This window comes from Tachysurus vachellii, chromosome 23 (genome assembly GCF_030014155.1).
Source record: "Tachysurus vachellii isolate PV-2020 chromosome 23, HZAU_Pvac_v1, whole genome shotgun sequence".
In the NCBI taxonomy this organism is placed as follows: Eukaryota; Metazoa; Chordata; class Actinopteri; order Siluriformes; family Bagridae; genus Tachysurus; species Tachysurus vachellii.
In genome coordinates this window covers 2,773,421-2,801,309 of record NC_083482.1, presented here as the reverse complement: position 1 = coordinate 2,801,309, position 27,889 = coordinate 2,773,421, and the positions used below count along the sequence as shown (strand labels likewise).

Below are 27,889 nucleotides of genomic sequence, written 5' to 3'. Positions count from 1 at the left end.
ATTTTAAATTGCTAGTGCTGTGTTGCCTCCAAAGTAAACACACCTCTTAGAACTTCATTTAGCAGGTTGGCTTGGCTTCATACCGTCGTAACATCATCGAAATTAGCCCGATAGAGGCTGTGAGAAAGCCTTTAAACCTTAACGGATCATATAACTGAATTGGGAAAACATTTGATTTTTATTGCGGTGTTGACAAGCGGGAGGCAAAGGGCGCTAATTCAAAGGCTTTTGCAATTATTTGGCCAGATTTATCTTCATGTAAATAGTGTTTAGGTTTTAGGTTAACAGTGCTGTGAGAAATGAACAAATCCAACTCTATTAATGTCCATTAATTCGAAAAATCCTCTGCTTATCTTGGCTAAATCAGAAAGATGCTAACACTGTAAATTGGTGGTTTCTTAGATGTGTGTTTGGAGTCCAAGATTCTGTGGGGTTTCTTTTCTCCATCTTTCGCACATTTGTCAGCTAATAATCAGGTTTAGTAGGTGTTTCTGTGCAGGAAATTACTTTACTTTGTGCCACTAAATCAACAAAAATGCCTAAAATTGTCCAAAATTTATAGATTTCGACATAAAAGACTATAGAGAAGGTGCTCGAGAGTAATCATTGTCATAGCTTATCTCTCCGTCACATTAGAAAGACTGATAGATATGAGCTTTTCTACTTAAGCTGTGATTTATCGTGTGGTAATGTGACGCTAGGAGGTGATTTAGTGAAAGGAAAAGCTCGAGAGTGTCATCAGGAGTGTTTTTGCTGTAGTGATGACCGCCTTCATTCTTCATTCTCCTTCCCCCATGGACTTTGAACTGTTTTTTCTCTTTCTTTCCCTCTCTGACTGTCTTTCTCTCTCTATTTCTACAACATTTCCAGCTTTCTGGAATAACTTTGAAGACGTGACAAGCTCGACTCAACATAATATGGCTGGGGAAGTGCGTGCCATTATTGTTAGTGCCTCCATGATTGGAAAATTTTAAACAGACTAAATTTTAAAACTATGCTTTTCTTCAGGTTTTTAAAGCATAGTACTTTGCTACGAGTCACTGCCAAAAAGAAAAAAAGCAAAAATAGCAGGCTTCTTTAACTCTCTGTAGACTCTGCCTCCTTTTCAACATCTTGTGTTAGTCATATTTTGGCTGTTTTTCGAAGTATTATGTTGGTAATGTTGATGTTGATCTATTCAGCTCTCAGTCATCCTCTCTCTCTCTCTCTCTCTCTCTCTCTCTCTCTCTCTCTCTCTCTGTACATTAAATGACCCACATTTTTCTGAGCTGTGGATTGATGGGGTCCAAGAGTGCAGTTGTTTTCTCATGTTTTACATGACGACTTGTCTTTGTCGGATAGCAGGTCTGCTGCCACCATCCATTAGTGTCTGAACCGTTCTCGTTGACCTTCCAGCGCTTGTATCTCAAACATATTTTTCTCAGTGAATGAAGATCTGTCCATTTCCCATGGAAAAGTTACATGCCAGAGTTCATGAAAGCTGAGTGGATTCCAGGATCAAGACTTTTAATCAAAGATGCTGTTGGAGGACTTGCTAAACAGAGCTGATGAATTAGGTGTATCCAAGTGCAGTCTTAGTAGTTCAAGGTCACACTAAAAGGCATGTCTATGCTAGGAACTAAAGAGACTGGACACGCTGCTGAAAAAGTGCTTGACAGATTATGGGCAGTTTTTTCCTGTCACACAGCATGTGATCATTTTATAAAATAACTCAAGTGACACAACCTGGGCAACACTTACATCATTTCAGCACCGTGAACAAAAATGAAAATATGTCTAAAGTTTCTTTCTAAAAGAGGTCCTGGTGTGAGTGAGACCTGAGTTTTTGGAAATATTACTTCAAGAAAACCTGTGAAATGAAACATGAAAAAATTTCCCGACTAAAGATTATGGGATCTTAAAGAGGTTCCTGACATAAACATATGGTTAAAGTTAATTTAAAAAAAAAGTTCCTTTGTTTGTTGTATCAAATTACTGTACAAGTTTATGTCAAAGTTGAAGGAAGTTCCTTATTTCTGAAAAGTTCTGGTGAAAGAAACATTTTAAACGTGCCAGTGATTCTAAAAGTGCTACTGATGTGAAAACATGGCTAAAGAGGCTGAAAAGTTTCCTGGGTTTATGAAATACTTTTTCTTCATTTAAGTGAATATACCTGCAGTAAATATTGAGATTTTCTGAATTTTGCAGGGGCACGGTGGCTTAGTGGTTAGCACGTTCGCCTCACACCTCCAGGGTTGGGGGTTCGATTCCCGCCTCTGCCTTGTGTGTGTGAGTTTGCATGTTCTCCCCATGCCTCGGGGGTTTCCTCCGGGTACTCCGGTTTCCTCCCCCGGTCCAAAGACATGCATGGTAGGTTGATTGGCATCTCTGGAAAATTGTCCGTAGTGTGTGTGCGCCCTGCGATGGGTTGGCACGCCGTCCAGGTTGTATCCTGCCTCGATGCCTGATGACGCCTGAGATAGGCACAGGCTCCCCGTGACACGAGGTAGAGAGTGAGTGAATTCTGCAAAAGGATCTTGTGATAGAAATATGCCTCAAGTTTTAGCTCCTAAAAAAGGTTTTTTCTTGTGGAAACATAGCCAAAAGTTTACTTTATTTTTAGCTCTCGGTTCCCAGAAATGATAAAACTGTGCAAGACGTGTGCCTACACCCCTATGTAGGGGTCTTATTCACTTAGCATCACAGTGTGTTTTGTAGATTTAAGCTAAGCATGCAGATTTAGCCAATTTGGTAAACAGGATACCACAACCCCAAGTTATTATTATTATTTGTTTGTTTTTACAGACTTTTCTTTGTTTATCTGTGCAGTTACATGCCAGAGACGGGGATAACTGAGTAAGCTTTTTCTTGTTGGAAGATCCCAGTTTAGCTGATGGAGGACTTGCTAAGTAGCTGATGAATTAGGTGTGTTAGGGAGTAGTGTATGTGTTTCAGGGGAAACAGTGTTTCTGTTACCATAGAAATGTGCTTAACGTCAGTGGGTTACTAAAAGGGTTCATGGTGTCAAAAGTTATCGAAAATGTTCCTGTAAACTTGTCACAAAATCAAAGAAGAATTGACTAAATTTGACAAAATGCTGAAGTTCCTGGTTGGTCAAGAAGTAAAAGTGGCCTGGAGTAAAAGTACCAGAGAATTCAATAGGTCCCTGAAATGTGTGGGTTTCTCATAAGGTTCCTGTGACGACAATAGCTCTAAAGTTTCTGGACATTTTTTGTGGAGTCAGTGAAGCACTTTCAGACTGAACTTTGCATTATTATTCATCTGTGTATTAATAAGTGTAAGTAGTCTCTATGAGGCAAAACAATTCTGCAGTGCTTAAGACAACACACTTGTTAGTAGTGGAAATTTGTTGGATTTTTTTACACTGTCTGAAAAATTAGTGATTAGCTAACATCTATTCCAAACTAGCCGTGTTTAGCAAAAAGCTCAGTAGGGAAAGTTTCAGGCCAAATCTGACATATTAAAAGTAGCTAGAGATAAAACAGTTGACTCTGTGTAATGTGTTCCTCTTGCAGACCCAGTAAAATAAAGAACCTGGCGTTTTAGTTCCACTACATATTATAGAGCCTGGACAATTTTATTTGTTAACTCTGTGAACAAAAACATTCCTGTGGTTTTCCTGGGATGAAGAAACCAGGCCTAAATCTCCGGTGTTCTTGAAAAGGTTCTCTCTACTCCATCTCAAACTTTCATTTTCTTGACAACTGTTATTTGTTGGCGTTTGGGATACAGCTCGAATCTGAAATTTTGTAAACAAGCCAAGCTATTAACCCCTCATTTGTCAGCGCATAGTGACACCACTTTGGCAGTGAAACTCTCCACATGTTAGACGTCACAGAAGTCACATGGAGAATACCATGACACAAAAATGCCTGTTTTTGTCATGCAAAAATGTTCATGCACCATCACGCTTAAAGACATGATTGATGTGATTGCTATCTAATTGCCCTGGGAAAAAAAATGAGAGAAAATGCAACAAAGAGAGACAGGCGACAAAGATGAGACAAACGAATTACCATACACGGTTCTATATTTGTATAAGGAGTCAGATTTGTTATGCAGCTCTGTGAAACTTGTGTTCACTTGTGTTCTGGTTACTATCATATGTCATGCTGCTTTTCTGAATAGAAATTAGCCTGATGGGATATTGAGTTTGGGTGAATGCTGAAATGTTGGCTTTGGAAACTACAGCAAGTCCAGGATTAAAAAGACCATATTGTCTATTTTCCCCCAATCAATCTCTGTCATGGTTTTGTACAGCTTTTGACAAGTAAATAGGATTATATTTCATGAGCAGGGTGGCTTCGTGGTTAGCATGTTTGACTCATACCTCCAGGGGTGAGGGTTAGATATCCGCCTCTGCCCAGTGTGTGCGGAGTTTGCTTGTTCTAACTGGGAATTTGGCGGTTTCCTCAGGGTGCTAAGGTTTCCTCCACTGTCTAAAGATGTGTTGTAGTCTGATTGTAGTTGTGTTGTAGACTAATTTGTCCATGGTTTGGGTGTGATTGTGCCCAACAAATGGTTGGCACCCCATCCAGGGTGTCCACTGCCTTGTACCCAAAATAGGCTTCAGGCATCTCTTCGTGGAAGGCAATCAGGAAGGACGACCTTTAAAATGAGTGCCTGGGTAAGGAGGGGATTATTCAGAGAAGCAATGGATGGCCAAATGTAACTCTCTCAATGATGCTATCACCACCATGCTTCACTGTAGGGATGGTGGTCTCAGGATAATAAGCACTTCCCCTTGAGAAATAGGTTTCTGCAAAACCAAGTTCTTTGAGTCGATGGTTTTTGGAAAAAATCGTAATGTGGCTTGGGACACAATGTAGCTTAGGGGGCTGTCCACCAAAAGTTGTGTGGGAGAGTAAAGAAAAGAACCAAAGGGAAAAAGCTGGGAAGATCCACAGATCAGATGTCTAGGTTGTTTACAGGACAACTGTAGCATGTACCCAAAGTCAGGGTTCATAATGTAATGAAAAGCAAGCCACTGGAAAAATAAAGGCATATTAAATAGAAATTGTTGCATTTCGCCCAAATGTAGGGCTTCGTTTCATGGCTAAAATGTTCAATCACTCTGAATGCACCATACCCTCTGTGAAGCATGGTAGTGTTAGAATCATGTAAACAGGAACTAGGAAACAAATGATGGAGCCAAATCCTAGAAGAAAAAAAACTTGTTACAGTCTGCAAAAGACTTGAGACTGGGTCTGAGGTTTACATTACCACATTACCAGGACCCTAAGCATTCTGCCAAAGTGACAGTGGAACCAAGAACCTAAATGTGTGCACAACCAAAGCTCACATGTGAATCTGAATGAGAATCTCAAAATTTAACTGAAAATACTTACAATTTTTTGGTTGTATACCAAAATGTGGAAATGTTTACAGGGATAGGGTGATTATGCAAGATACTGTCATTTGTCTAATTATTATATAGTGTGTGAGGTTGATAGACTGTTAGGTTGCTAAATTGTCTTTAGCCAGATCAGATCAGTGATCTTCGCCATGAATAGTGAAGTACCAATGTCAGCTAAGCCTGATGTAATTAGGGACATTAGAGGTCATAGGTTTGTGAGGGCATAAAGGAGAGTACAACTATCCATATGGTACATGCAATCAGCAGGTATGTTAATTGAAAGACCTGTACCCCTACACAGACAAGCATTTATCCAATTAGCCAGTCGTGTGGCAAGAAATATTCATTCATTCATTCATTCATTTTCTACCACTTATCCGAACTACCTCAGGTCACAGGAACCTGTGCCTATCTCAGGCGTCATCAGGCATCAAGGCAGGATACACCCTGGACGGAGTGCCAACCCATCACAGGGCACACACACACACTCTCATTCACTCACACAATCACACACTACGGACAATTTTCCAGAGATGCCAATCAACCTACCATGCATGTCTTTGGACCGGGGAAACCGGAGTACCCGGAGGAAACCCCCGAGGCACGGGGAGAACATTCAAACTCCACACACAAGGCGGAGGCGGGAATCGAACCCCCAACCCTGGAGGTGTGAGGCGAACGTGCTAACCACTAAGCCACCATGCCACCCTGGCAAGAAATACAGTGCATAAAATCATGAAGATACAAGTCAAGAGCTTCAGTAAACGTTCACATGAAACATCAGAATGGGAAAAATCTGATCCCATTGACATTGACAGTGGCATGGTTTTTGCTGCCAGATGGGACTGGTTTGAATATTTCAGAAACTGCTGATCTCCTGAGATTTTCATGTACAACAGCATCCAGAGCACAAAAAAAATTTGAATGGCAGTACTGCATGAGGAAACGCCTCGTTGGAGAACGGGGTATAACATCAGAAGTCCTATAGTGGGCAAGGGTTGAAATTGGACAGTTGTTGACAGGGTGATGTTTCTTAATGTTTTTACCACCATGACAAGTCACTGTTCTTAATAAACATCAACCATTTTAAGAACCATAGTGAACATCATCTACTAAGCATCTGAATTACAGGTTCTGTCATAAAACTGCATGCTGTGTCTGTACTGGAGTTTTCAGTAATTGCTGTGGCTAGTTTAACTGTGTGTTGTTGGGACTGTGTCCTACCCAATCAGCAAATGTCTCTGTATCTTTTTTGTTACCTTATTTTTCAAGTATACAAATTTTTTATGCAAAGTCTAGTGGCAGAGATATCATTTTAAGAGCAAAAGAGTAATTTTTGTCATAAAGCAAGCAAAGGTCAGTGGTGGCACAAACAGGGTTTGTTGATTGAAAGGTCAGGGGTTCAAAACCCAGTGCCACCAAGCTGCCACCTTTGGTCCCTTGAGCAAAGCCCTTAACCCTCTCTGCACCAGGGGCACTGTATCGTAGCTGACCCTTTGCTCTGACTCCAACTTCCTAGGCTATAATATAAGAAGAAAAAATATGTGTGACAAATACAACATTTTTTTCTTTTTCTTCTACAAACAGTTAGGTTTCCTTTGGGTTCTCTGGTTTCTTACCACCTGCCAAAATGCTAGTGTTTGGATTGTCTATGGTAAATTGTTAACATATGTGCAAGGTGCCCCTCCAGGGTGTATTCCCACCTTGCGTCCAGTGTCCAAAGATCCCCATGACCCAGACCAAGCTGAAGATGAATGAATGAATAAACAGTCATCAGATTTGTGATTGTGAGTCTTGGCTGGCTTTACGGTTGTTAAAGAATGCAGTGAGAATTAAGATAAACAAAGATGAATTGTCTTCCATGAGTAAATTAAATCATTCTTGCTGAACTAAGATGCATGAGAATTATTTTTATTCTTTATAGAGCTGATGCTGTAAACCCTCTTTTTCATCCAGCTGTCTCGGTCTAGTTGATCATAGCTGATAGCTGATCATTTGATTTAATGAAATATTGACGATATTTTTATGTTATCTTATTATTCTCTGTTGTTATTTCCTTTTTCGTCTGCAATTGTACTTTCAGGTCAGGTCTAAATCTTCTTAGTGGCAGGGAGGTTTTTCCGTGTTTGGACATAGAATTTTGAGGAGTGTGTGTTTTGACTTTCCTTTGCATGATCTATGGAACGTTTTCCCCTTCTTCTCTGCCGTACCCTGGGGCTGTCGGGAATGAAAAGATTCATCATGCTGCCCAGGTTGGGATCTCATGACCTCTAACCTGAGCATGCTCTGTCTGGGTGTCACCCGTCGACCCACTGTTTCAAATCATCTCGTTTATTTTGGGTGTTATTTTTACAAAGTTTTATTTATTGAACATGAATATGTAAGGGTGGAGGGGGGGATTCTAGGAGGAGTGATGAAATTAAATAACTTTTATTACTCTAAAGTTGGTTGTTATTTTAACTGTTTTTCCCCTTGTGCCACCTCTTGTAGCCACCAACAATTAGAGTTTTGTTTTAGATTAGTTTTGTCTTTCGTATTGCACTGAGTAATGATGGAATAATTTGTTTTAAATGTATACTAGCATTACATTATTACTTATTGTCTCTGGTAGTGAATTTAATCTCTTGGACCCTACCCCAGAGAAAAATTGCTAATATCTGCTCCCCAGACACTACTAAAGGTCCACAGATCTGTGTGTGGGATGATTTATCTGCTGTGTAATTGCTCTTGCAGGAGACTAAATGTCCCAACAGAGATAAGGGGACCACAAAACGAGGCCCTTGCCGAGAGCTCATGGTTGCAAGCGCCTCCAAAAATAACTTCCCCTTAATCCACGGGAGGCAAAAATGTAAAAACACAGCAGGTTGTTTTCTTCTGCAAGGGGGTCTATGGTTATATGGCTATAGGATTAATAGCTAGTGTGTAAAACCCCTTGAATTGGAGTGTACAAGCGCTTTTATGTATCTTGTGCTGGACTATTGGTTCTGTTATGGACTGTGATATTGACTTGCCTTGAAAGGCCTGTCATGGGCAAAACTGTTAAGTGTTTTAGTTCAAGGTCAATATATAGCATGTATAAAACCATTTAAATGATTTTCTGTGTCTTAGACCCTTTCTAAATGCTTTACCACAAATTATAACAGGATGAAATGTTTATTTTTTTGGGAGATGTTAGCATATGTTTTGGCACAACTGATCTTGCACTCCAAATTTCAACCTTGCTTCAGAGAAAGACCAAATATGTGCAGTTTGTTTTTCTTGCCCCATATATAGTTCAATCAAGAATTTCACCCTAAATCTTTTTCCCTTAATGCAGTGCCTTGTACAGTATATGGAACTGAAATGGATCTAATAGTCATGAAGCTACACAAAGCTACACAACGTGTAATACTGAAATGAATTTTATACTTTAACATGATGCCGCCGCCACTATACTTCGTTGTGTTGATAATATTCTTATGTGATGAGCCACATAAGAATATTATCAACACAGGTTCAGCTTTCCACCAAATATAGCTTTTTTGGTGATGAGGCTAGCTTTTTTTTATTATTATTATTTTTATTTAGGGGTAATTTTTTAAACTATATTGATTTTTCTCCTCAACTGAGTGGGGAGAAATTCCTCTACAATACCTCTCACAGTGTTAAATCAGAGGAACTTCAGAAGGACACATTTGGCTGAGCGAGCCAAGTAAATGTCCAGATGTTTAGAGGTTTTTCAACCTTGGCAGGACATCATCTGAAATGGTCAGCTTGACGGTCTGTTCCAAACACTCTGATATGTGCAAGAACGATGTAATCCAGACATGTACTGTATGTTGAAATATCTAGGCATCTTTACATGTTTTTCTTCATTGTTGTCATAAACCAACAAGGGGTGGGTGGGCTGCTTTATTTAAAAGTATCTTAGTTTCTAAAGTAAATATGCACTCTTTGAATACTCTAATAGAGGTATAGGTATAGTGCACAATTTTACTCACTTGCTATTTATTAGTTTATAAATATGTTCTAGATTAAACACAATTGTTGTATATTTTTTAAATGTTGGACATTTCTAACATTGTTATTTGTTCTGTAATCTACAGTAATATTCTGCCAGCAAACATGCTAAACTTCCTGCAATATTCTGCAATATGTACTGTAATGAGTATATGTGTGACCAAATAATCACTAGAAAAGAAAACCTTGTGCTTTTATACTTTTTGTAGCTGGCTTATCAACTGCTAGCTAGTTATGGCTAGCAAGAGTCAACACACTCAGATTGGCAGCTAGCTGTTAGCTGCTAGGTAGCAATGTACAGTACAAATTTCAGTTCAATATCTGTTTTTTTTCAATGTTCAGAAAGAAAACAAATCTGAGCAATATTTTAATAAAGGAAAATATCTGAGATTTTGAAATGAGGTGAAGACAGAAAAGTATCAGAAATCGTAAAAATCGAAATCGTAAAAATCTAAATCTTAAAATTGTAAAAATCTAACATCCCTTCGTCTATTTCAATAACTAACACTAGTTCACATTATTTGACATCACTTATCGCTTTAAAGATGGCTGCTGAAAAGTGATTGCTAATTTCTCAAACACTAATTTAGCTAGCTAAAAATTTAGATCAATTAACATTGGTCAGGTTGTAATTTCAGTTATCTTGCTAGGCTAAAAGTAATGCTAACATCATTAAAGTGCCATACAGCAGAAGACGAAATGTGTAAGAGAGTATCATTGTAATAACTGGATTTAAAAGTTTTGCTAACTTTATTAATGGCTACAGTTATCTGGCAATGTGGGCCTCTTGTATGATTAGCCTGACAAAACATAGATTCATTTATACATTTAGTTAATATAGAGAAGTAGCAATAGTGTCTTTTATAGTTCAGTTTAGTCTTGTGACCTCAGTGTCCACCAATTTGTTTAAATTCTGTTCAAAGGAACATTTATGTGTAGCAAAAGATTTATAGCCCAAATGACTGAATACATACTCGCGGTAAACTTGAGATGTTAATCTATTAAAATAAAAAATGATCACATGAATAATGAGCAGCCTTTCAGGTAATAGGAAGCTCCTGTGTTTGCATAAGAAAAACAGTATGGACTTCGGCTGGATGACGAATCGTCTCGTTAAAATCTCATCAGTAAGGACTCAGAGGCTAAATCAAACCATCTCGCTCTGCTCACCTTCGCGCTCTCTCTCTTTCTCTCCTTTGTTACTTCTTGTCAACCTGTGGTTCTTTTTTATTTGAAGTAGTCCATGAGCTGAAATGTGAATACAGAGCAAAAAGTGCCTCATGGTAGAGCTGCGACTTCCCCTTGCCCTCTCTGGGTTAAGGCAACATCAAGAACTGGAACATTCCGGATCTGTTTACAGTTACGTTAGGTGAAGCTGCTGTTTGTTGGACCTGAGGGATCTGCCGGTGCAGTAGCTGTACTTTTCTTCACTTACTTTGAATTTATCCTAGTCATTCTAAGAGTAGACAAAGGCCCAGTGAGACTATAATAAAGTGTCTGGGATTGGATGGTGGAGTTTGGGATATTGGATCTCTAAATAGTATTGTATTGCAGAGTGGAGTCTAAATTGAACAATGAACATTGGTTTAAAAAAAAAATCCTAAAATATATTGCATTATTATTTGTGTGAACAACTGAGGAACTTCACATTTTAACCCATGTCCTGTATGTTCCTCACACACTGTATTCTACAGTATGTTGTGATAGCAAACGTTATTAACTAGCTTATTTTTAAGCTACAATTTTGTGAGAAACTTTATCAATCCTTTTTCTCAATTTTCTGAGATTTTGTCATGGTTTTTGTTTTGAATTCACTCAATTTGATTTTTGTTTCTGGTCTCAACCTCGGTCCTGTCATTAGTTGACTACCCTAATGTGTTCACCTAATGTGGACCTTATTGTGCATATTGTTTATCATACAGTAGTTAACATGCCAGGTTCCATATTTATATCATAGACTTTTTTATATCCGTTAAAAATATAGTGTGATGGGTTTTTCTTCACTGTTTTCACGGATTTAGACAACGATACTCTGACTTTCTTTATTAAATACAATGCTTTAATCACCACAGGAAAATTGAATGCAACTTTGACACAACAAATCTAGCTCAAAAAGATAACATTGTGCTTTTGCATTTTTAGTACACATACTTTGTATTCACCTGCTAGTCATAACTTAATAATGCTGTCTGAATCAACACACTTGGATTCAACAGTTTAGCCATTGGTGTTTGTATGCTAGCTTGCACTGCACAACCCTACTAACTAAGTTTAAGATCAATATCAAGGTTATATTAAGGTTCACATATATTAAGGTTCATAGAACAAGAAAAAGTGTAAAGATAATACACTTGATAACAACCATATGCTAATTTTCCCTGACTAGCTAGCAGGCTATTAACTCACAGCTAAATTTGATGCAGTAGTCTGAAGAGTGTTTGCTAGTTTGTTATGACAGATTAAACAGAAACTCATGGTTTTTGACCGACACATGGATTTATTTGGTCCGAAGTCTGGAAACTATTTGTATCCATGAAGCTATCCAGTGAGATAATGGGTTATGGAATTTCTCTCAAAGACACAGCGGTCCAACCTTCTCCTCTTGCAAAATTGATGTTACCCACCCGCTTGAGAAATTTCACTTGGCTCAATTCCACCGTTAATGCAAAAGCTACAGCTATGAGAGGCGCAGAGTTTTGGGTTTTTTTCTCGCTAGCAGCCTAAATATTTAGCTTTTTGTAAAGAGCATTAACACTGTGATCTTGCTTCTGAAAATAATGATTCATTTTACAATTTAGTAGCTCTGATACTTTGGTTTAATCACAGCTTTTAGTGTTTTTCCCCTTAATATTGTATACAATTAGTATATAATTCTAATCAACTGTCCGCTGGTTACTGATTGAATCCCTAATCATAGGAAATACCAGAACTCTGAGGTCAGATCTGTAGCATAGTCATGGTGCACATGGAGGAAGTGTCAGAGGAAGCTATATTATGTGGTGAATGTTTTCCGGTTTGTACTGGAAGGATACAGGGGATTATAGTGATCCATGCCAAATGAGTTACCGTACATTAAAGATTCGTTCCTGTGTCTAATCAAAGAAACATGTAGACTAGTGCTTTTTTTTGTTCTTATGCCAGTTACCGCTCTTATAAAATGAGAGGCAAACAAAGGCCCAGTGAGACTGCAATAAAGTGTCTCGGATTGGATGGTGGAGTTTGTGAGGTATTTTAGAATATGTGAAAATTCTGGGGGGGCACGGTGGCTTAGTGGTTAGCCCGTTTGCCTCACACCTCCAGGGTTAGGGGTTCGATTCCCACCTCCGCCTTGTGTGTGTGGAGTTTGCATGTTCTCCCCGTGCCTCGGGGGTTTCCTCAGGGTACTGCGGTTTCCTCCCCGGTCAAAAGACATGCATGGTAGGTTGATTGGCATCTCTGGAAAATTGTCCGTAGTGTGTGATTGCGTGAGTGAATGAGAGTGTGTGTGTGCCCTGCAATGGGTTGGCACTCCGTCTAGGGTGTATCCTGCCTTGATGCACGATGACGCCTGAGATAGGCACAGGCTCCACGTGACCCGAGGTAGTTCGGATAAGCGGTAGAAAATGAGTGAGTGAGAGTGAGTGAAAATTCTGAAAATTCTGAAAAATGTAAGAGGTAATAGTTAATATTAATGTAATCTCTTTAATTAATGTTTTTTCCTGGAGTATGCCGTCCATTCCATCAAACCTTTCTCTCGGCTGGCTGCAAGATCTCGTGACCATTCAGAATCCCAGTGACATAGATATCTAAAAATAAGCGAGCTAAGAATATTAGCTGATATTGCAGAAAAAAAATTGTACCTTAAGTTTGAGGTCACAATCGTGCATAACTAAGACATGCTGATTTCCACAAACTCCACCCCACTTGTGTAACTCTCGCAACAGAGCTTCAGTTTGCACTCATGTCTGATGCCTGAATATTTATTCCAGTCTATTCACGTACAAGCTATCAAGATATTAACTAGCTACCAAATAAGGTACAATAGGCAGTGATCTTGGTGATGTGTTTATAAATTTTCTCAATAATCCCTACTCATTAAAATAAAGCGTTTAATGAAGTCCTCTATATATCCTCTCCTAGCTTCTTCTGGGTTTTGGGAATGATCTGATCCTTAGGTGTGGATCTTCTAGTTGGGTTCTCACAGTCAAACATGTACAGAAGGAAGTTACAAATTTCAAGTCTGTGTGAACAATTGACCGTGAGTCAGACCCCACAACAGTTGGATTTGCAGGTCTGTCTGGTTCCTTTTAGTGCTCAGGTGCCGGTTTAATGTCTATGAAATGTCTCTGAATCACTCGATATGGCCTTGAGGTCTTTCGGACTGACTTAGCAGTGCTGTGATCAGGAGCGTGTGGTTCACTTCCTGTTCTGATTCAGACATACTGGGCATGGAGAATGAGAGAGGGAGAGAGAGTGCTTGATTTCACTCAGAGAGGTCATTAGACTGGATATCATCAAGCCTGTGTGTGTGTGTGTGTGTGTGTGTGGAGTAATTAGAGTCTGGATTTAGACAGATGGGAGAGCGAAATGGGAGGTCTCGGGGTCGATTTCAACATGTTCGTCTCCTCAGAGCTGCTCAATTATTCTAGAAATGAAATCCCTGCACGATTATTAGCCTTGCCGACTCGGGAGTCATCTTCATGAGCTTATCACACGGACTCTAATCGCTTTAGAAAGCATTTGTTTTCCAGCACGAGTGTTGAGTACTATGTAACATGCTCCGACTCGTACAGTAACAGGAAACCTAACACGAGGCACTGAACCCTAATTAAGCACTGAACCCTGGTGTTTCATTTTTTAAAAGGTCCATTCTGATTTCAACTACCTGATGATCAGCATGAGTTCTGGAGATTTTTACTGGGAATTCTGAGGGGAAAAAAAAAATATTTGTAGATGTGTGCCTTGACTTGTCCGATACTGTAACGTTGATTACAGTGATGCATGTGGTGTGCAGTTACTGGTACTGTAACTTGGATCTTATTGGAATCACTCGTACTGTACAAGAGTTTCTAGGGGTCTCTTTTTAACGTGACTGTTTTAAAAGATTAATAATAGAACTGCTTGGTCCATCCTGATGGCCTTCTTCTGGTTAAAGTCTTATCACTTGGCATCACATGGACAGCCTGGGTATACATAGGATTGTGTGGATTAGAAACCCTGGAGAAGCTGTCTCTATACGTTCTCAGTGGTTCTATAGTAAACAGTTTTCTCTCAGGTCCCCTGACAGTGACTATATATTTCACAGTTATAGAGAAATTATTTATAATCACACTCTCTGGTGTCACCCAGTTGACGATGGGTTCCCATATCATGTCAATAAGTTTTTCCTCATCACCATCACCTCTTGCTCACTCATTAGGGATGAATTTAAAATTTATAATTAGAATGTATAGATTTATGGAATGCTTATACACTCATTCACTCATTTTCTACCGCTTATCCGAACTACCTCGGGTCACGGGGAGCCTGTGCCTATCTCAGGCGTCATCGGGCATCAAGGCAGGATACACCCTGGACGGAGTGCCAACCTATCGCAGGGCACACACACACACTCATTCACTCACGCAATCACACACTACGGACAATTTTCCAGAGATGCCAATCAACCTACCATGCATGTCTTTGGACCGGGGAGGAAACCGGAGTACCCGGAGGAAACCCCCGAGGCACGGGGAGAACATGCAAACTCCACACACACAAGGTGGAGGCGGGAACCGAACCCCCAAACCTGGAGGTGTGAGGCGAACGTGCTAAACACTAAGCCACCGTGACCCCCTACATCTAAAATATTTATTTAAAATAATCATGGAGTTGTATGTTTATAGGTAATAAAAATGTATGAATTTTACATTTATTTTAGTTTAGTATTAAATAACTTATTTAAAGTTATTAAACGATTAAAGTAAATACCTACAGCTTATGCCATTAGCCATTAATTCAATGCCTTTTTTTTTCTAATGTTAATCTAAAATTATTAATAAAATTAATATGCATAGTCAATTTTATGATTTTTTTTTTTTTAAATTCATCTGAAATAATTTGACACTGTGACATTTTGTGTTAAAAGTGCTATCACTGCAGGAAGTTTTCTTGAAAAACAAAATATTTTCCTGAAACAAGAAGTGGAAAAAAGAATTTGCATAAAATGTCTAAATAAAGTTTGTCAATTATTTTATAAATATTTTATGAATTACATAAATGTGTATATACACATTTATTTAGTTTTATTCTTTATTTTTATTCTTATTAGTATTCTATATATACAGTATATTCTCTCCTATTTCTCTATTTCTGTAAAGCTGCTTTGACACAATGTGAATTGTTAAAAGCGCTACACAAATAAATTGAATTGAACTTTTATATTTTTATTTAAATGACCTCTAATTTCAGTTCGAAATTTTTGTTCATTTAAACAAAACAAGAAATAAATCATTCCTTCTATGAAAGGCATTTTTTTTTGTCAAATGTTGGTGTTCTTAGCTATTACACACATTATTCTAAATTCATTTGAACAAACTTAATTTTATGAAAAAATTCAGCATAAATTTATAGATTAATTTGTGTATTGTTAAAAGTTTGAAAAAATAAAATTGGTAAAAATGTAACTTTTCTCTTATTAGCTAAAGGTTATGGGAACAACATCTGCTAATAAAATAAATAAAAAAAAAAAAGACCAAGAAATAACAAAAGAAAATTTAGTTAAGAAAACTACAGACAGAATTTTACCTTTAACTGTAATCCTGTAGAAATTTTTAAAAATTTCATATAGTTCTTTTTACCATGAATAAAACAAAGGCAAGGCATTTTATTTGTAATAACTTTAATGAAAAAGTGACTAAATAGATTTATCTCAATACATTATTACAAACAGTGAGCTTATAGAAATATAACAATAAGAAAATAATAAATCCTACATGGAGATCCCTATGCAGAGAGCTGCCTCATAGAGTCTACTTCACATTCGATAGCACCTTTTTTTGCATCACGGCTGGAAAACCACGTGGGAATGTTCGCAGGTTCGGAAATGAATTCTTGCATCTCATCATTTTTCCACAGGTGATGGTGCAATCCATGTTAGTTTTTATAGAACTACATCTACACATTCAGGTTAGCGGACAAGAGAGAACCTTCACAGACATTCAGTTCACAGAATTAAACAAAATTCCTGAAAAAAAAAAAAGTTGATGCGTGTGTATTTCAGTAACGTCAAGTTTTTGTTTAGAAGAATAAAGATTTGAGAACTTTAGGCCTCGTTTGTCAATCTGCGTGGGAACAAATTTATCCGTAAAGCTGTAAATTTATTTGTCGGAGCATTTACACAAGAAATTTGTTCAATCTGAGAATAAGGTTGTGTCCCTCAAGAGTTCATGAGTTTTACTTAATTTAATTGTTAAAATTATCTTTACGTAGACTCGTTAATGTGAACTTTGATATTGTTTCGTTTGCGATGATTTACTGTAAAATTTTATACGGATTAGACAACAATGTTTAAAACGCTAATTCATTTCAACAACACACCAAATTTCCAAATATTTTGGAAAAATTGGCTCAGCTGCATCACTGGAAATGTTTAGGTGGTGCTTTTTTTTAAAAAACAAAAATTTTTTAACTATTTTGAAGTTTTTGTACATTTTTTTTAAGATTAATAAATGAGACCTAGTGTTATCTGCTGTAATGTGCTCTGTAATAAATAAAGGCTTTCTCTAACTGCTGAACATTTGTAAAGGCTTTTTTTTTCAGTAAATATTATAAATTTTAAGTTTCTGCACATGGGAATGAATCATGAATTGAGTCATTTCTTCTGTGAGACTGTTGACGTCTCTGGAAAGCGAGTTAATTACAAAAAAAAAAAACAAAATAAAACTCCTACACCTACATAACTATATTGTTTGAATTTATTTTAAGTTAAAACGAATTGTAAATCCAATTCCTAAAACTTTATTACATGGAAATTGAGTAAAAATTAAATAATATAAATTAATTTGATGCTTTTAGTTGATAAAATTAAAAATTACCATCCATTTAGTTACTAATCTTTTATTAGACATTTTTTTGAGGATATATGTGGATGCCTGAGGAACAACAGCTTCTAAAAATGACTAATAAATTTAGTAAAGAGCTTTGCGGATACACTTTCCTTCTAAATTTTTCATGTTTTACGGTTCAGTCCCTACAGGAAACAGCAGTTTTAATAGTCCTATTTTGTGTGTTTTAAAAAAAATTTTTAATTATTTTATAAAAGCAAAGACATTGAAAAGAAAATCAGCGTACAGCAGTGAAGTGCTTATTGTATTGTCCTCATAAAAAAACACATGTTTCATTCCCTCGGAAATCATATCCACATGTTATTATTATCCCGTTACAATTACACAGTTAATAAGCTGGGCTTTAGGAGTTGCTCGTCATCTGGCGCAATTACGGCTGTTATTCTGGAAACGTGTGATTAGATGTTTTTGGGTTTTTTTTTTTTTGTTCCCTCATGAGTTGTATGATTTCATATAACAAAACGTCCCTCGTAGGTTCTCTTTTACGAAAATAAACTGTATTTAAAGTGAGATAATTCTTGTAAATAGTAAATCAGCACTAAATATGCTCATAATTATGGAAGCCTCTTGACATGATACGATGCCAAATGTTACATCATCACCTGATTCTCCGACTATTTACAGGTTGAGAATCAGATGTACTGTATGGTCCATAATTATGATGTATTTGTTATACAATACACAGTCAAGTAAAAAGTTGGATCAATAAAAAAAAGTTCATTAAAATCATTTCAATATTTTGGTGGATTTTTGCCCCACCCCCACGCCCCCCCCACCCCTTTCTATTTCCACAAAGGATTTAAATTTGTCTCCGTTTACTGATCCAACCTTTTACGACAAAACCACAATCCTACATCATGATCAGGTGTGCAAACACAACAGAAGAACACGTCTGGCTGGACGGAGATAAGGAGATACGTATATAATATTTCATAAGCACAGGATTTGAAAATAATGATATTAATAATAATAAAACTAGCAGCTGCCAATAGAGATTGCATTGATGTGAAAGTTACATTATTGAAAAGAACCAAAAAAAAGCAAATAAATCATGCTAACACTTTCTAGAAAGCCAGTTATGTCATAATAATTCAATGTAAGCATGTTTACGAGTCAAGAAAGTTTCTTATAACGTGTTTTGCTACGCAAACAATGTTTTTCTTACATAATTTATGTGATTCATACTGTAATTTAGCTAAAACATGATTTCTATACTAACAGCTTTCACGTGGCCATGTATATTGGAAATACCTCACGCTGTTTATTGAAAGTCTAATGGAAGGATTCAGTGTCAGCACCTTTAACAGCAAGTGTTACACATGATGCTACTAAATCCAAGAATTCTACTGATTCATTAACGTGAATTCGGCCTCGTAGAGAAAATGTTAGCAAAAAAAAAAAAAAAAAGCTATGCCTGTGCACGGAAGATCATCCTGTGGCTCTTAAAGAAAGAAAAACTAGAATCTTACTGTACTGAAGTCACTGAAAGTGTCGTCGTGAATCATTTCCTCATAAAAGTTTTCCCTTATTAACTGAAAAAATGATTTCACTGTTTGTGCCTTGCGTGGTTTTAGCTTGTAGTTTTGTTTTTTTTAGAGATAAGAGAGCTAGTGTAGCTAACATATAGTTAGCAGTTTAGCTGAATCACTGAATCAAAACCTCGCCTTCAAACTGTAAGCCATGCCCCCCATTTGAGTCTCATGGTGGTCTGGGTGACTCTTTTTTTCAAAAACTTTCTCTAAGTCTGGATGCTGAATGACGAATTATGATCTACACACGATGCTAAACTGGTACTGTAGCTACAGTATACACTCTTTGTGTTAGCTACATTAGCATCATACTGTGGCTTCCTGGAGAAACATTTCATTTTTGTTCAATCTGCTTTAAGTTTTAAGCGTAACTGCTACCCAGTTTTTTTTTCCTTCTTAATTCACCATGACACTTATCAGCAACTTATTACCGGAAAAAAATAAAAGGCACAAAGCGAATGCATACAGAAAACACACAAAAATATTTCTATCCACATTCAGCCATTCAGTTCAGTTCAGTTCAGTATACAGACCTGCAGAAGCCCGAAATCTCACAATGGCAAAATGGTGCAGTGTGTGTGTGTGTGTGTGTGTGTGTGTGTGTGTGTGTGTGGTGGGCTTCTGGTGCAGGAATAAAGGCATTCATAGGCGAAGTGCTGTTTGTGCAAGCAGTCCACACAGGGACAGATGGTGCGTGTGTGTGTGTGTGTGTGTGTGTGTGGGAGGTGTGTACATGCAATACAGAGGTCAGAGTCACAGGCCGGCCTCTTACACCACCGCCGCCTTTAGTTTTCATTTTGTCTTGTCTTTTTTATCCTGCAATAAACAGAGAGAGAGATGTGAGTGCGAAGCAATTGAGTTTATAAACTGTAATAATGTACTCGGTTAATGTGCTGGTTATTGGGGAAAAATCTGTTTAATGACTCCCATGTGAACAGAAACAATTCTACATGAATTCAAATTCAGCTGTTCTGTAAAACACACACACACACACACACACACCCTTGTCTTATCTAGTGGAACTCTTCAGTAAAGTCACATTACTGTAATTTACTTTACATTATGTGTGTGTGTGTGTGTGTGTGTGTGTGTGTGTATGTGTGTGTGGAACTGGAGGTATTTGATAACATCATCTAAATATATTTATTTCAGTTGTTTGGATCAGAAACCGGCGCTGAGGAAAATTTTTACTACTCTGACTTCGCGCCTCGCTCCACAGGAGACCCATAACACCAAACCGCTGCCTCATTACAGCTATTAACATGGCAGAAACAATTATATTGCGGGCAAGATGTCTGCGTTTTACACCTTCAGAGTGAATCAGAGTTTTCCAACCTGGTGTTTGTGAGGATAATACATGAAGAACGAGGCTTAAAGCGAAATCTAGTTAAAAATAAGTTGTAACACGTAGCTAACATAACGGCTAAACGTATTCTGCAAGGTCTAAATTGTGGATGCATCCACAGTCAGAATTACACGTGTGAAAACTTTCTAATTCATTCGTCCTGGAAGAAATTTAGAATTTATACGATAATGGTGACGCAGCTTAATTTAAAATTTACATCTTCAAATTGTTGAACGTTTCAGCCAATGATGTATCTTTTTAAAAATTTGTCTTTGAATTGGTAGAATTTTGAATTGTAACTTAAATTTTTTACGACCTCCGTATGTTTACATTTCAGAACGGAATTTTCCAATTCGGAAAAGTAAAGTAGCTACTTTTAATAATGTAAGCAGCCTTGTGATATATTTATTTATTTTATTTTTTTAAATGCCATGTGCAGGAGTGGCGTGGCGGAGGGTGTTTAGGTTTCTTAATTGTTTTGTTATAAGCCTTAACCTGTGGGGGGATTGGTGTCTGATGTTAGTAGGTGGAGCTAAATGGTTAAAAGTTAGAAGTAATTTGGTGAGAATATTGTCCCAATTTGTGTTTCATAATGTTTTCTACTAATTTTTTTAAACTATTCACAAATAATTTGAACATGTAGGTGGTGTACGAGTTGATAAACTCTAACCTCCACTGAATTCCCACAACGCCTTGTGCTTCTGTTCCCTATAATCGTCAATAGTTCTTGGTAATTTGGAACACCTCAATTCATTGGCCTTTGTGTCCAGAGGCTCTTACTTACTTGCTAATGGCGTTCTTCAGATACTGCTGCAACCATTTGGTCTTGGGGTTGATGCAGACTTCTCTATTGTTCTTCAGCTTGGCTCTGAAAACGAGAGAAAGGTCGGAGTGAGCGCACCAGAGTGATAACTAGGGCAAAAGAGGAGAAAGGGAGGAAGGGAGTCAATTTGGCTCTTCAATGTGGATTTGGTGGAGAAAGAAAAGAGAGAGAGGGAGGGAGGGAGGGATAGGGGGAGAGATTTAGATGTAGGGCTCTCTTCTCTCTGGTAGATAAAGCAAAGGAGCAAAAAAAGAGATGCTGAGAGAGAGTATGGTATGTAATTGATGCTGTTGGATTTTGGCTTTACACTGGTAATGAGATAAGGTAAGTCACTTTAAAGCGAGGGGTTCGGGTTTAGACGAAAGAATGAGAGAATGAATGAAAGAGTGTGTGTTTCTCCCTCTGAGGCCCTGAACTCTGTGTTATCAGATCGGTGCTGCTGCTCCATTACACCCTCAGACTGGTGCAGGAGACGCTTCAGTCCATTACAGAGTGAATGCAGGGTAACACACACACATACACACACACACACATAAAACACACACAGGGCATAAGCAATTATCTAGAACCCGGCATTGATAGGACAAACTGATGCATTGATGAACACAGTGTGGGTAGATAATCAGAAACTGTCTATGCTACAAGCCTCGGCTCTAAATACCACTAGAGGACCTTCCCACCATCCAGTCTCTGAATGCGTTCCTGATTTTCTGAGTGAATTTACCAAAGTCCCCAGAAAAAAGGACTTTTTAAAAAAAAATGCATTTAAAAAAAAGCTATTGATGTGTTTAAAAAAACTTTCTTTTTAAACAAAGTATTAAACATTCCGGAAAAAAAGGAGTCTCAAGGAGAAAGTTCATAAAATTAACTTTTAACTCAAATATTAAAAAAACCTTTGGGTGGGTTCGACCAATCAGTCGTCTGTACTGCATTTAGCTCCGCCCACATTGAAGAAATGGAACAGAAGTAGATGCGATGTATTAACTAGTGAAACCTGGTGCATTATGGGTAATCGGTCATTTACAGGATCGTTTAAGTTCCGATTAATTTATTAGCAAACTGCTGATCACTTGTTACCCGTTAAGCTTTCAGAGGAACATCAGTTTTTACTTCCATCCCTGATACTCACACACACACATACACACAAACATACACACATGCCACAAGTGCAACACATGCTTTCTTTCCCTCTCTGTCTCCCTGTGTGTCTGCATCACTCACACACACACACACACATACACACAAACATACACACATGCCACAAGTGCAACACATGCTTTCTTTCCCTCTCTGCCTCCCTGTGTGTCTGCATCACTCCCACACACACACACACACACACATATATATATGCATATCGCACCTTTGTGCCAAAAGGTCATGTTTGAGAATTAACAGCTCAGAGGGGCCACGACTCACACCGCTTTGCAAATTAACCACATCCACACTAAGCTCAACCCACACACAAGCATAAACACACACACATACACACACTCCTGTGGTCTGGGACCAAATGGTCCTCTCCAGCAGGCAATTCAAATCCCCATTTAACACGAGCGAACTTCTAGCGTAATTGGATCTATGTGTTTGTTGGTTTAAATTGTTGCTGTGTTTGTTTCGTTTCTGTTCGTGTTCATGGCTTGCTGCACGTTTTCCAGACTTTAATTCGTCAGCCGGCAGCATGTCTGCTCAGGGAGACAGGAACAGCAGGTAGTAAGTGCCTCACAGCCGGCTAATACCAACAGCAAACAAGAGTGTGTGTGTGTGTGTGTGTGTGTGTGGGTTTGGACAGGGTTTGTGTTTCAGCTGTCTGTCTTTCATCTGTCTTTAAAACTCCAGATCCTTGAGATTCAAGGCTAAATTCCTAAATAAACACTATTTGGCTTGTGTGTGTGTGTGTGAGAAAGAGAAAACCCCCCCTCAGGCTAAAGTTCTGTCCTGATCTGACCTTCCGCCTCGCCGTGACCCCTGCAGCCCCTTTTATCGAAACAGTCACCGCTTTGCTTTTACATTAATATGTTCCAGGTTAGCAAAATGATACCAAATGTTAGTTGCTAAAGAGATTAGTGCTGGGCGGGGGGGTGGGGGGGGATATCTAAGAAGGTCAGTAGAAATCCAATCATAATCACTTTGACCCTTGATGAAGATTTCCTCCAGAAGAAGAAAACACACATGCACACACACACACGCTGTCTCTCAGTGAGTGACTTCCTTTTATCTCAAGCTAAGGATAAGATAAGGATCTTACACACACACACACACACACACACACACACAAACATAGCCCTGACTCCTCAGAGCTTTATGTAATGTTCTTATACGCAGAGAAATGGCAATATTATGATACGTGGTGGTATTTTTAATGAACCCCTGTGATTTGTGAGGTGTTTCCTTGTGTTAGTGACCTACATGACTTGGAAAGGGCAGTGTGGCGTGTGGAGGAACTTGATCTCACGGATGCTCCTCTGTGGCACGGTGTTGAGCGTCGAGCGGCACCAGCATCTCTCCAACAGGCTGATGGGCTTCGCTGTAAAACAGAGGGTTCAACCTTTAAGACACATTATGACAAAAAAACCTGCATCGCTGTGATGCTGAGCGTAGTTTAACAATCCTGTGTCTGACTGTAGTGACTCTGGTTTCAGAAGAAATGACAATTGTGATGTCATATCGTAATGCGCTGCTCATCCATGATGGTTGTAGCATTGTACTGTAAGTGTGACATCATAATGTGGTGACTGTACAGGTATAATGCAGCCCTGACCGTTTTGTTCCAAGAATCTTGATGAGGTTCTGCTGTAACACAGCAAGTGTTATAATGAGCTGACGATACAACTGTAATGTCATAATGCAGCGACTGTGATGTCACATGACCATTGTGATCTTATGCTATAACACTTACACTCAATACACTCTAATAGGATTGTAATCTGAGAACATTCGGATATTAGTATAGCGTATTATGTATGTGTTATAGAGTGTTAGAGTACATCAACCATCATGTTATAATACTCTATAATGCATACGTAATGCACTCTAATGGAGTGAATAGGATCGGAATGTTATAATTCGATATAAAAATGTTTATAATGCCCTTTAATAGGATCAGAACATTATACAGTTGAACACTACGTCACAATTCTAGCGTGTAAGGATCGTAATGTTATAATAACTTATAATATGTACGTAACAGGTTATAATCATCATCGAATACGCTGATTGTAATGTTGCGCTATGATAGTAATAATAATATAATATACTATCATTAATATAATCAATTGATTAACATATCAATAATATAATCATTATTATAATAATGATAATAATAATAATAATAATAATAATAATAATAATAATAATAATAATGCGTGGCAATCGTGTTATAATACTTATATAACGCTGTACAATCCGTATAATAAGACCATGATGTTATAACACACTATAATATATGTATAATGCGCTATAAGACACTGTAGTATTGTATTGTTCTAATAGGCTATAATACGTATATAATGTGCTATAACACATATAATACACTAAGATAGGATCATAACGCTTTAATACAACGATCATAACATTATAATCCTCTATAACACATATATAATATATAATAGATGTTAATACTATAAAACGTTATAATAAACATTGTAATGCAATCGTACGCTGATCGTAGTACTACACCGCGACAGTTATAATGTCTTGTGACAATCGTAATGTTATAATCCATCAGTAGTTGTATCGCTGCTCGAAATTTAGATTTTTTTTTTTACTCCGTACTTTTACATGAACTTCTGAAACTTTTTCCTCTTTGTTTTTCCAATGCGTGAGTATAATTCACCGTCAGACATTTTTTTCCCAACACACAAAGTACACAACGGTTCAGCAGGTGACGAGAGTTTTTACGACTCCGAATCAATCCGTCTTCACGCTCGTAAAAGGAATCGTCGACATAAAGCAATCGTTTCCCATCACCCCGTTCCACCTGTGAGCGCGGATCATTGAAATGAGATTAAGCCATTGCTCTTGGTCTCTTGTTCCCACATGAGGAAAGTGGATTTCTCGCTCACTACCGTCGTCAAGAGCCCTTAAAGTTACCCAGGCTGCATTGAGGAGCCTCACACTAAACTACACCATCCTCCAGGTTCTGATTGATGCTTTGAAGAGTTTCCCTGCTCTCTCTCACCAGGTCCCAAGCCTTCGTGTTCGGATCTGAGTGTGTGTGAGAGTGTGTGTGTGTGTGTGTGTGTGTGTGTGTGTGTGTGTGTGTGTGTGTGTGTGTGTGTGCATTTGATTAACAGGCTGAAGTGCATTCTTAGTGTCGTCCTGGTCTTCTTCTGCGAATCCCGACTAGCCGACTGTGCAGCGATGTTGGGATTCATCAGTTTGACAAAGATTGAAAAACGTCTTACTTTATTTTTATTGTTTCAGTTTTAACTTCCTGTGTACCTTCGAACCATTTGTAGTCCTCAATGAAATTTAGCACACTAGTTAGTAAACGTTAACATTCCTGACATAACATGCTGTAAAAACGCATCAGGATAATTGTTTCTCTAATCAGGATTATCAGTTAACATGCATTATAATGCATTATAAGCTTGATTTTCAACACCATTAATGCATTAGGAATAAATACATCAGAAAACAACACAAGAAAAATGTTTTTGCAGATTTTTTTTTGGTTCAGAATTTCTGACAAATGTAACTTGCAAGTGCACGTGTTATAACAAGGTTATAAGCATCACAGTCTACACATGAATTAAATAAATATATAAATGCATTCACATTTTTTTATTGAAATATACAAATCCGGGCTGGTTTTAATTTCATACTGACTTTTGTAACCTAAAGCACACATTTGTAACGTGTATCTAACACGACATATTCATTCATAATGCATTATAACCATAACTATTAAAAAGAAAATGCTATTTAAAAAACTTGTGAATTTCTACAAAACTTTTAATTTTCTATGATAAGATGTTATTTAAGTTAATCTTCATTTATTTTGAAAGAAAATTTGTATTTAATTCAGTGTCATAATGAAATTTTTCTGTAATATTTTAACTGAGTTTCTCATTTCCACAGAATTGTTTTGAAATATTTTAGTATTTTGGTGTAAACACTACAAATTATTTTTTCATTATTATTATTATTGTGATAAGGTATAGAAAATTAGAACGAAGAAGCTTAAAACTCTAAAAGTTTTTAAAATGATCAGCTGATTTCTTACAAAATTGAAAAAATTTGTTTTATTTCTCCAAAAAAAGTTGAGAAATTTGATCATATTTTAAAATAACAAATGAGGAGTCATTAAGTCCAGATATTAAACGATATCAAGTAGGTTGACTTGTGGTTTTGGTGTTGTGTAATTGTGTAAAGGTTTTTGACGATTTTGTTTTGTAAAAACGCGACGTTTTGTCAAGTTCGATGTCTACTGTAAATGAGCAGAAAAAATTTCGACGCAGTCTCATGTGAACAAGGAATCAATCGAATGCTTCTGTACCTTCACACTGAGCACCTAGTATTGGACAGGACCAAACTTGGACCAGATTTTAAACCCCGAACAGAACCCCGTGTGTATTTAATGTTTTTAGTCATCACTCGTTCTCTTGCGTGAACCCTTTGTCTGCATTTTGCAGAATTCTCACCGGAAAAGAAATACATGTACATCAGTATTAAAATACAGCTTAAACACCGACACACAAACACACACACACACACACACACACACACAATAAATAAAGCACAGCAAATCATCTTGCTTCAGTGTCTAAGGATGAACTGAGATGCTTTAGAAATTTGTCTTAACAAGAGTTTGTGAATGGAATAAAAATGATTTTTTTAATGAAAAGAAATGCATAATTAATCCAAAATAAATAACTGACTGTTACATTTAGAAGGATAGTTAAAAGCTAAATTCGAGAATACACGATTTGACTGATTTAGACCCAAATTCTGGTCACATGGTCACCAGATCCATCACTGTAACACATAACTGTTCAAAAAAATATCATAACAAAAACAACAGCTGCCTTACCTTCAGTCTCCAAATCCGCATTAATCACCATGAGGTAAAACATCACCACCACCACTTTGACATCCATTGTGTGTGTGTGTAAGTGTGTAAGCGCTAGTGAGTGAGAGTGTGTGTGTTTATCGAGAGTCTTTGTGTTAGTCACAAGCAGCTTCCAAGACACAGTGTGGTGCCTCAGAGCTGGGCCGGGTGTTAAAGCACTGCGGAGGGGCAGGACATCACTCCCACTTACTCAGGAGGAGGAGAGAGAGAGAGAGAGAAAGGGAGAGAGAGAAAGGGGGGAGTAGGGGAGAGTGAAGGGGTGTTTTTTTGGACCCTGCTGTCTTTATACAGCTTCTCTGGTCAGACAAACATCACCAATTAAAATGTTTTGGTGGAGACTGGAGAAACAGTTTACATCCATCTCTCTCTCTCTCTCTCTCTCTCTCTCTCTCTTTCTCTCTCTAGTCAAGTTTAAGGTCTGACATTCTCACATAAGGCTTGACTTTTGCCTTTTCACACACTGTTACCACATGTAGATGTTTCCTCAGGGGGTCTCGGTACGGTCCACGGTTCTAGCATTTAAAAACTGGTTCTACTTTAAATCCTTTTGTGAAAAGGAAATACTGTGAGTCTATCTGTGTTTCCTTACATAGTTAAGACTTCTTAGACCACTAATAGAAGGTGAACTTGTAAGTGTGTGTGTGTGTGTGTGTGTGTGTGTGTGTGTGTGTGTGTGTATGTGT

At 37.8% G+C, this 27,889-nt stretch overlaps 1 protein-coding gene across 1 annotated transcript; it reads right to left on the bottom strand.

Moving 5' to 3' along the window:
• Window positions 1-17,604: 17,604 nt before the first annotated feature.
• Window positions 17,605-27,343, bottom strand: cxcl12b (chemokine (C-X-C motif) ligand 12b (stromal cell-derived factor 1)). The gene is made up of 4 exons (XM_060859464.1): window positions 27,168-27,343; window positions 23,543-23,660; window positions 21,098-21,181; window positions 17,605-19,784 (listed from the first exon to the last, which is right to left on the bottom strand). Exons 1-4 carry the CDS (start codon window positions 27,232-27,234, stop codon window positions 19,754-19,756), a joined length of 300 nt encoding a protein of 99 aa, XP_060715447.1. The 5' UTR covers window positions 27,235-27,343; the 3' UTR covers window positions 17,605-19,753.
• Between the last annotated feature and the right edge of the window lie 546 nt (window positions 27,344-27,889).

Coding starts and splice junctions, on each gene's coding strand:
- cxcl12b (XM_060859464.1), bottom strand. CDS start 27,234: ATGGATGTCAAAGTGGTGGTGGTGATGTTTTACCTCATGGTGATTAAT. Junction 21,182..23,542: donor CACTGCCCTTTCCAAGTCAT/GTAGGTCACTAA, acceptor TCTCGTTTTCAG/AGCCAAGCTGAAGAACAATA. Junction 19,785..21,097: donor CTGAAGAACGCCATTAGCAA/GTAAGTAAGAGC, acceptor TGTTTATTGCAG/GATAAAAAAGACAAGACAAA.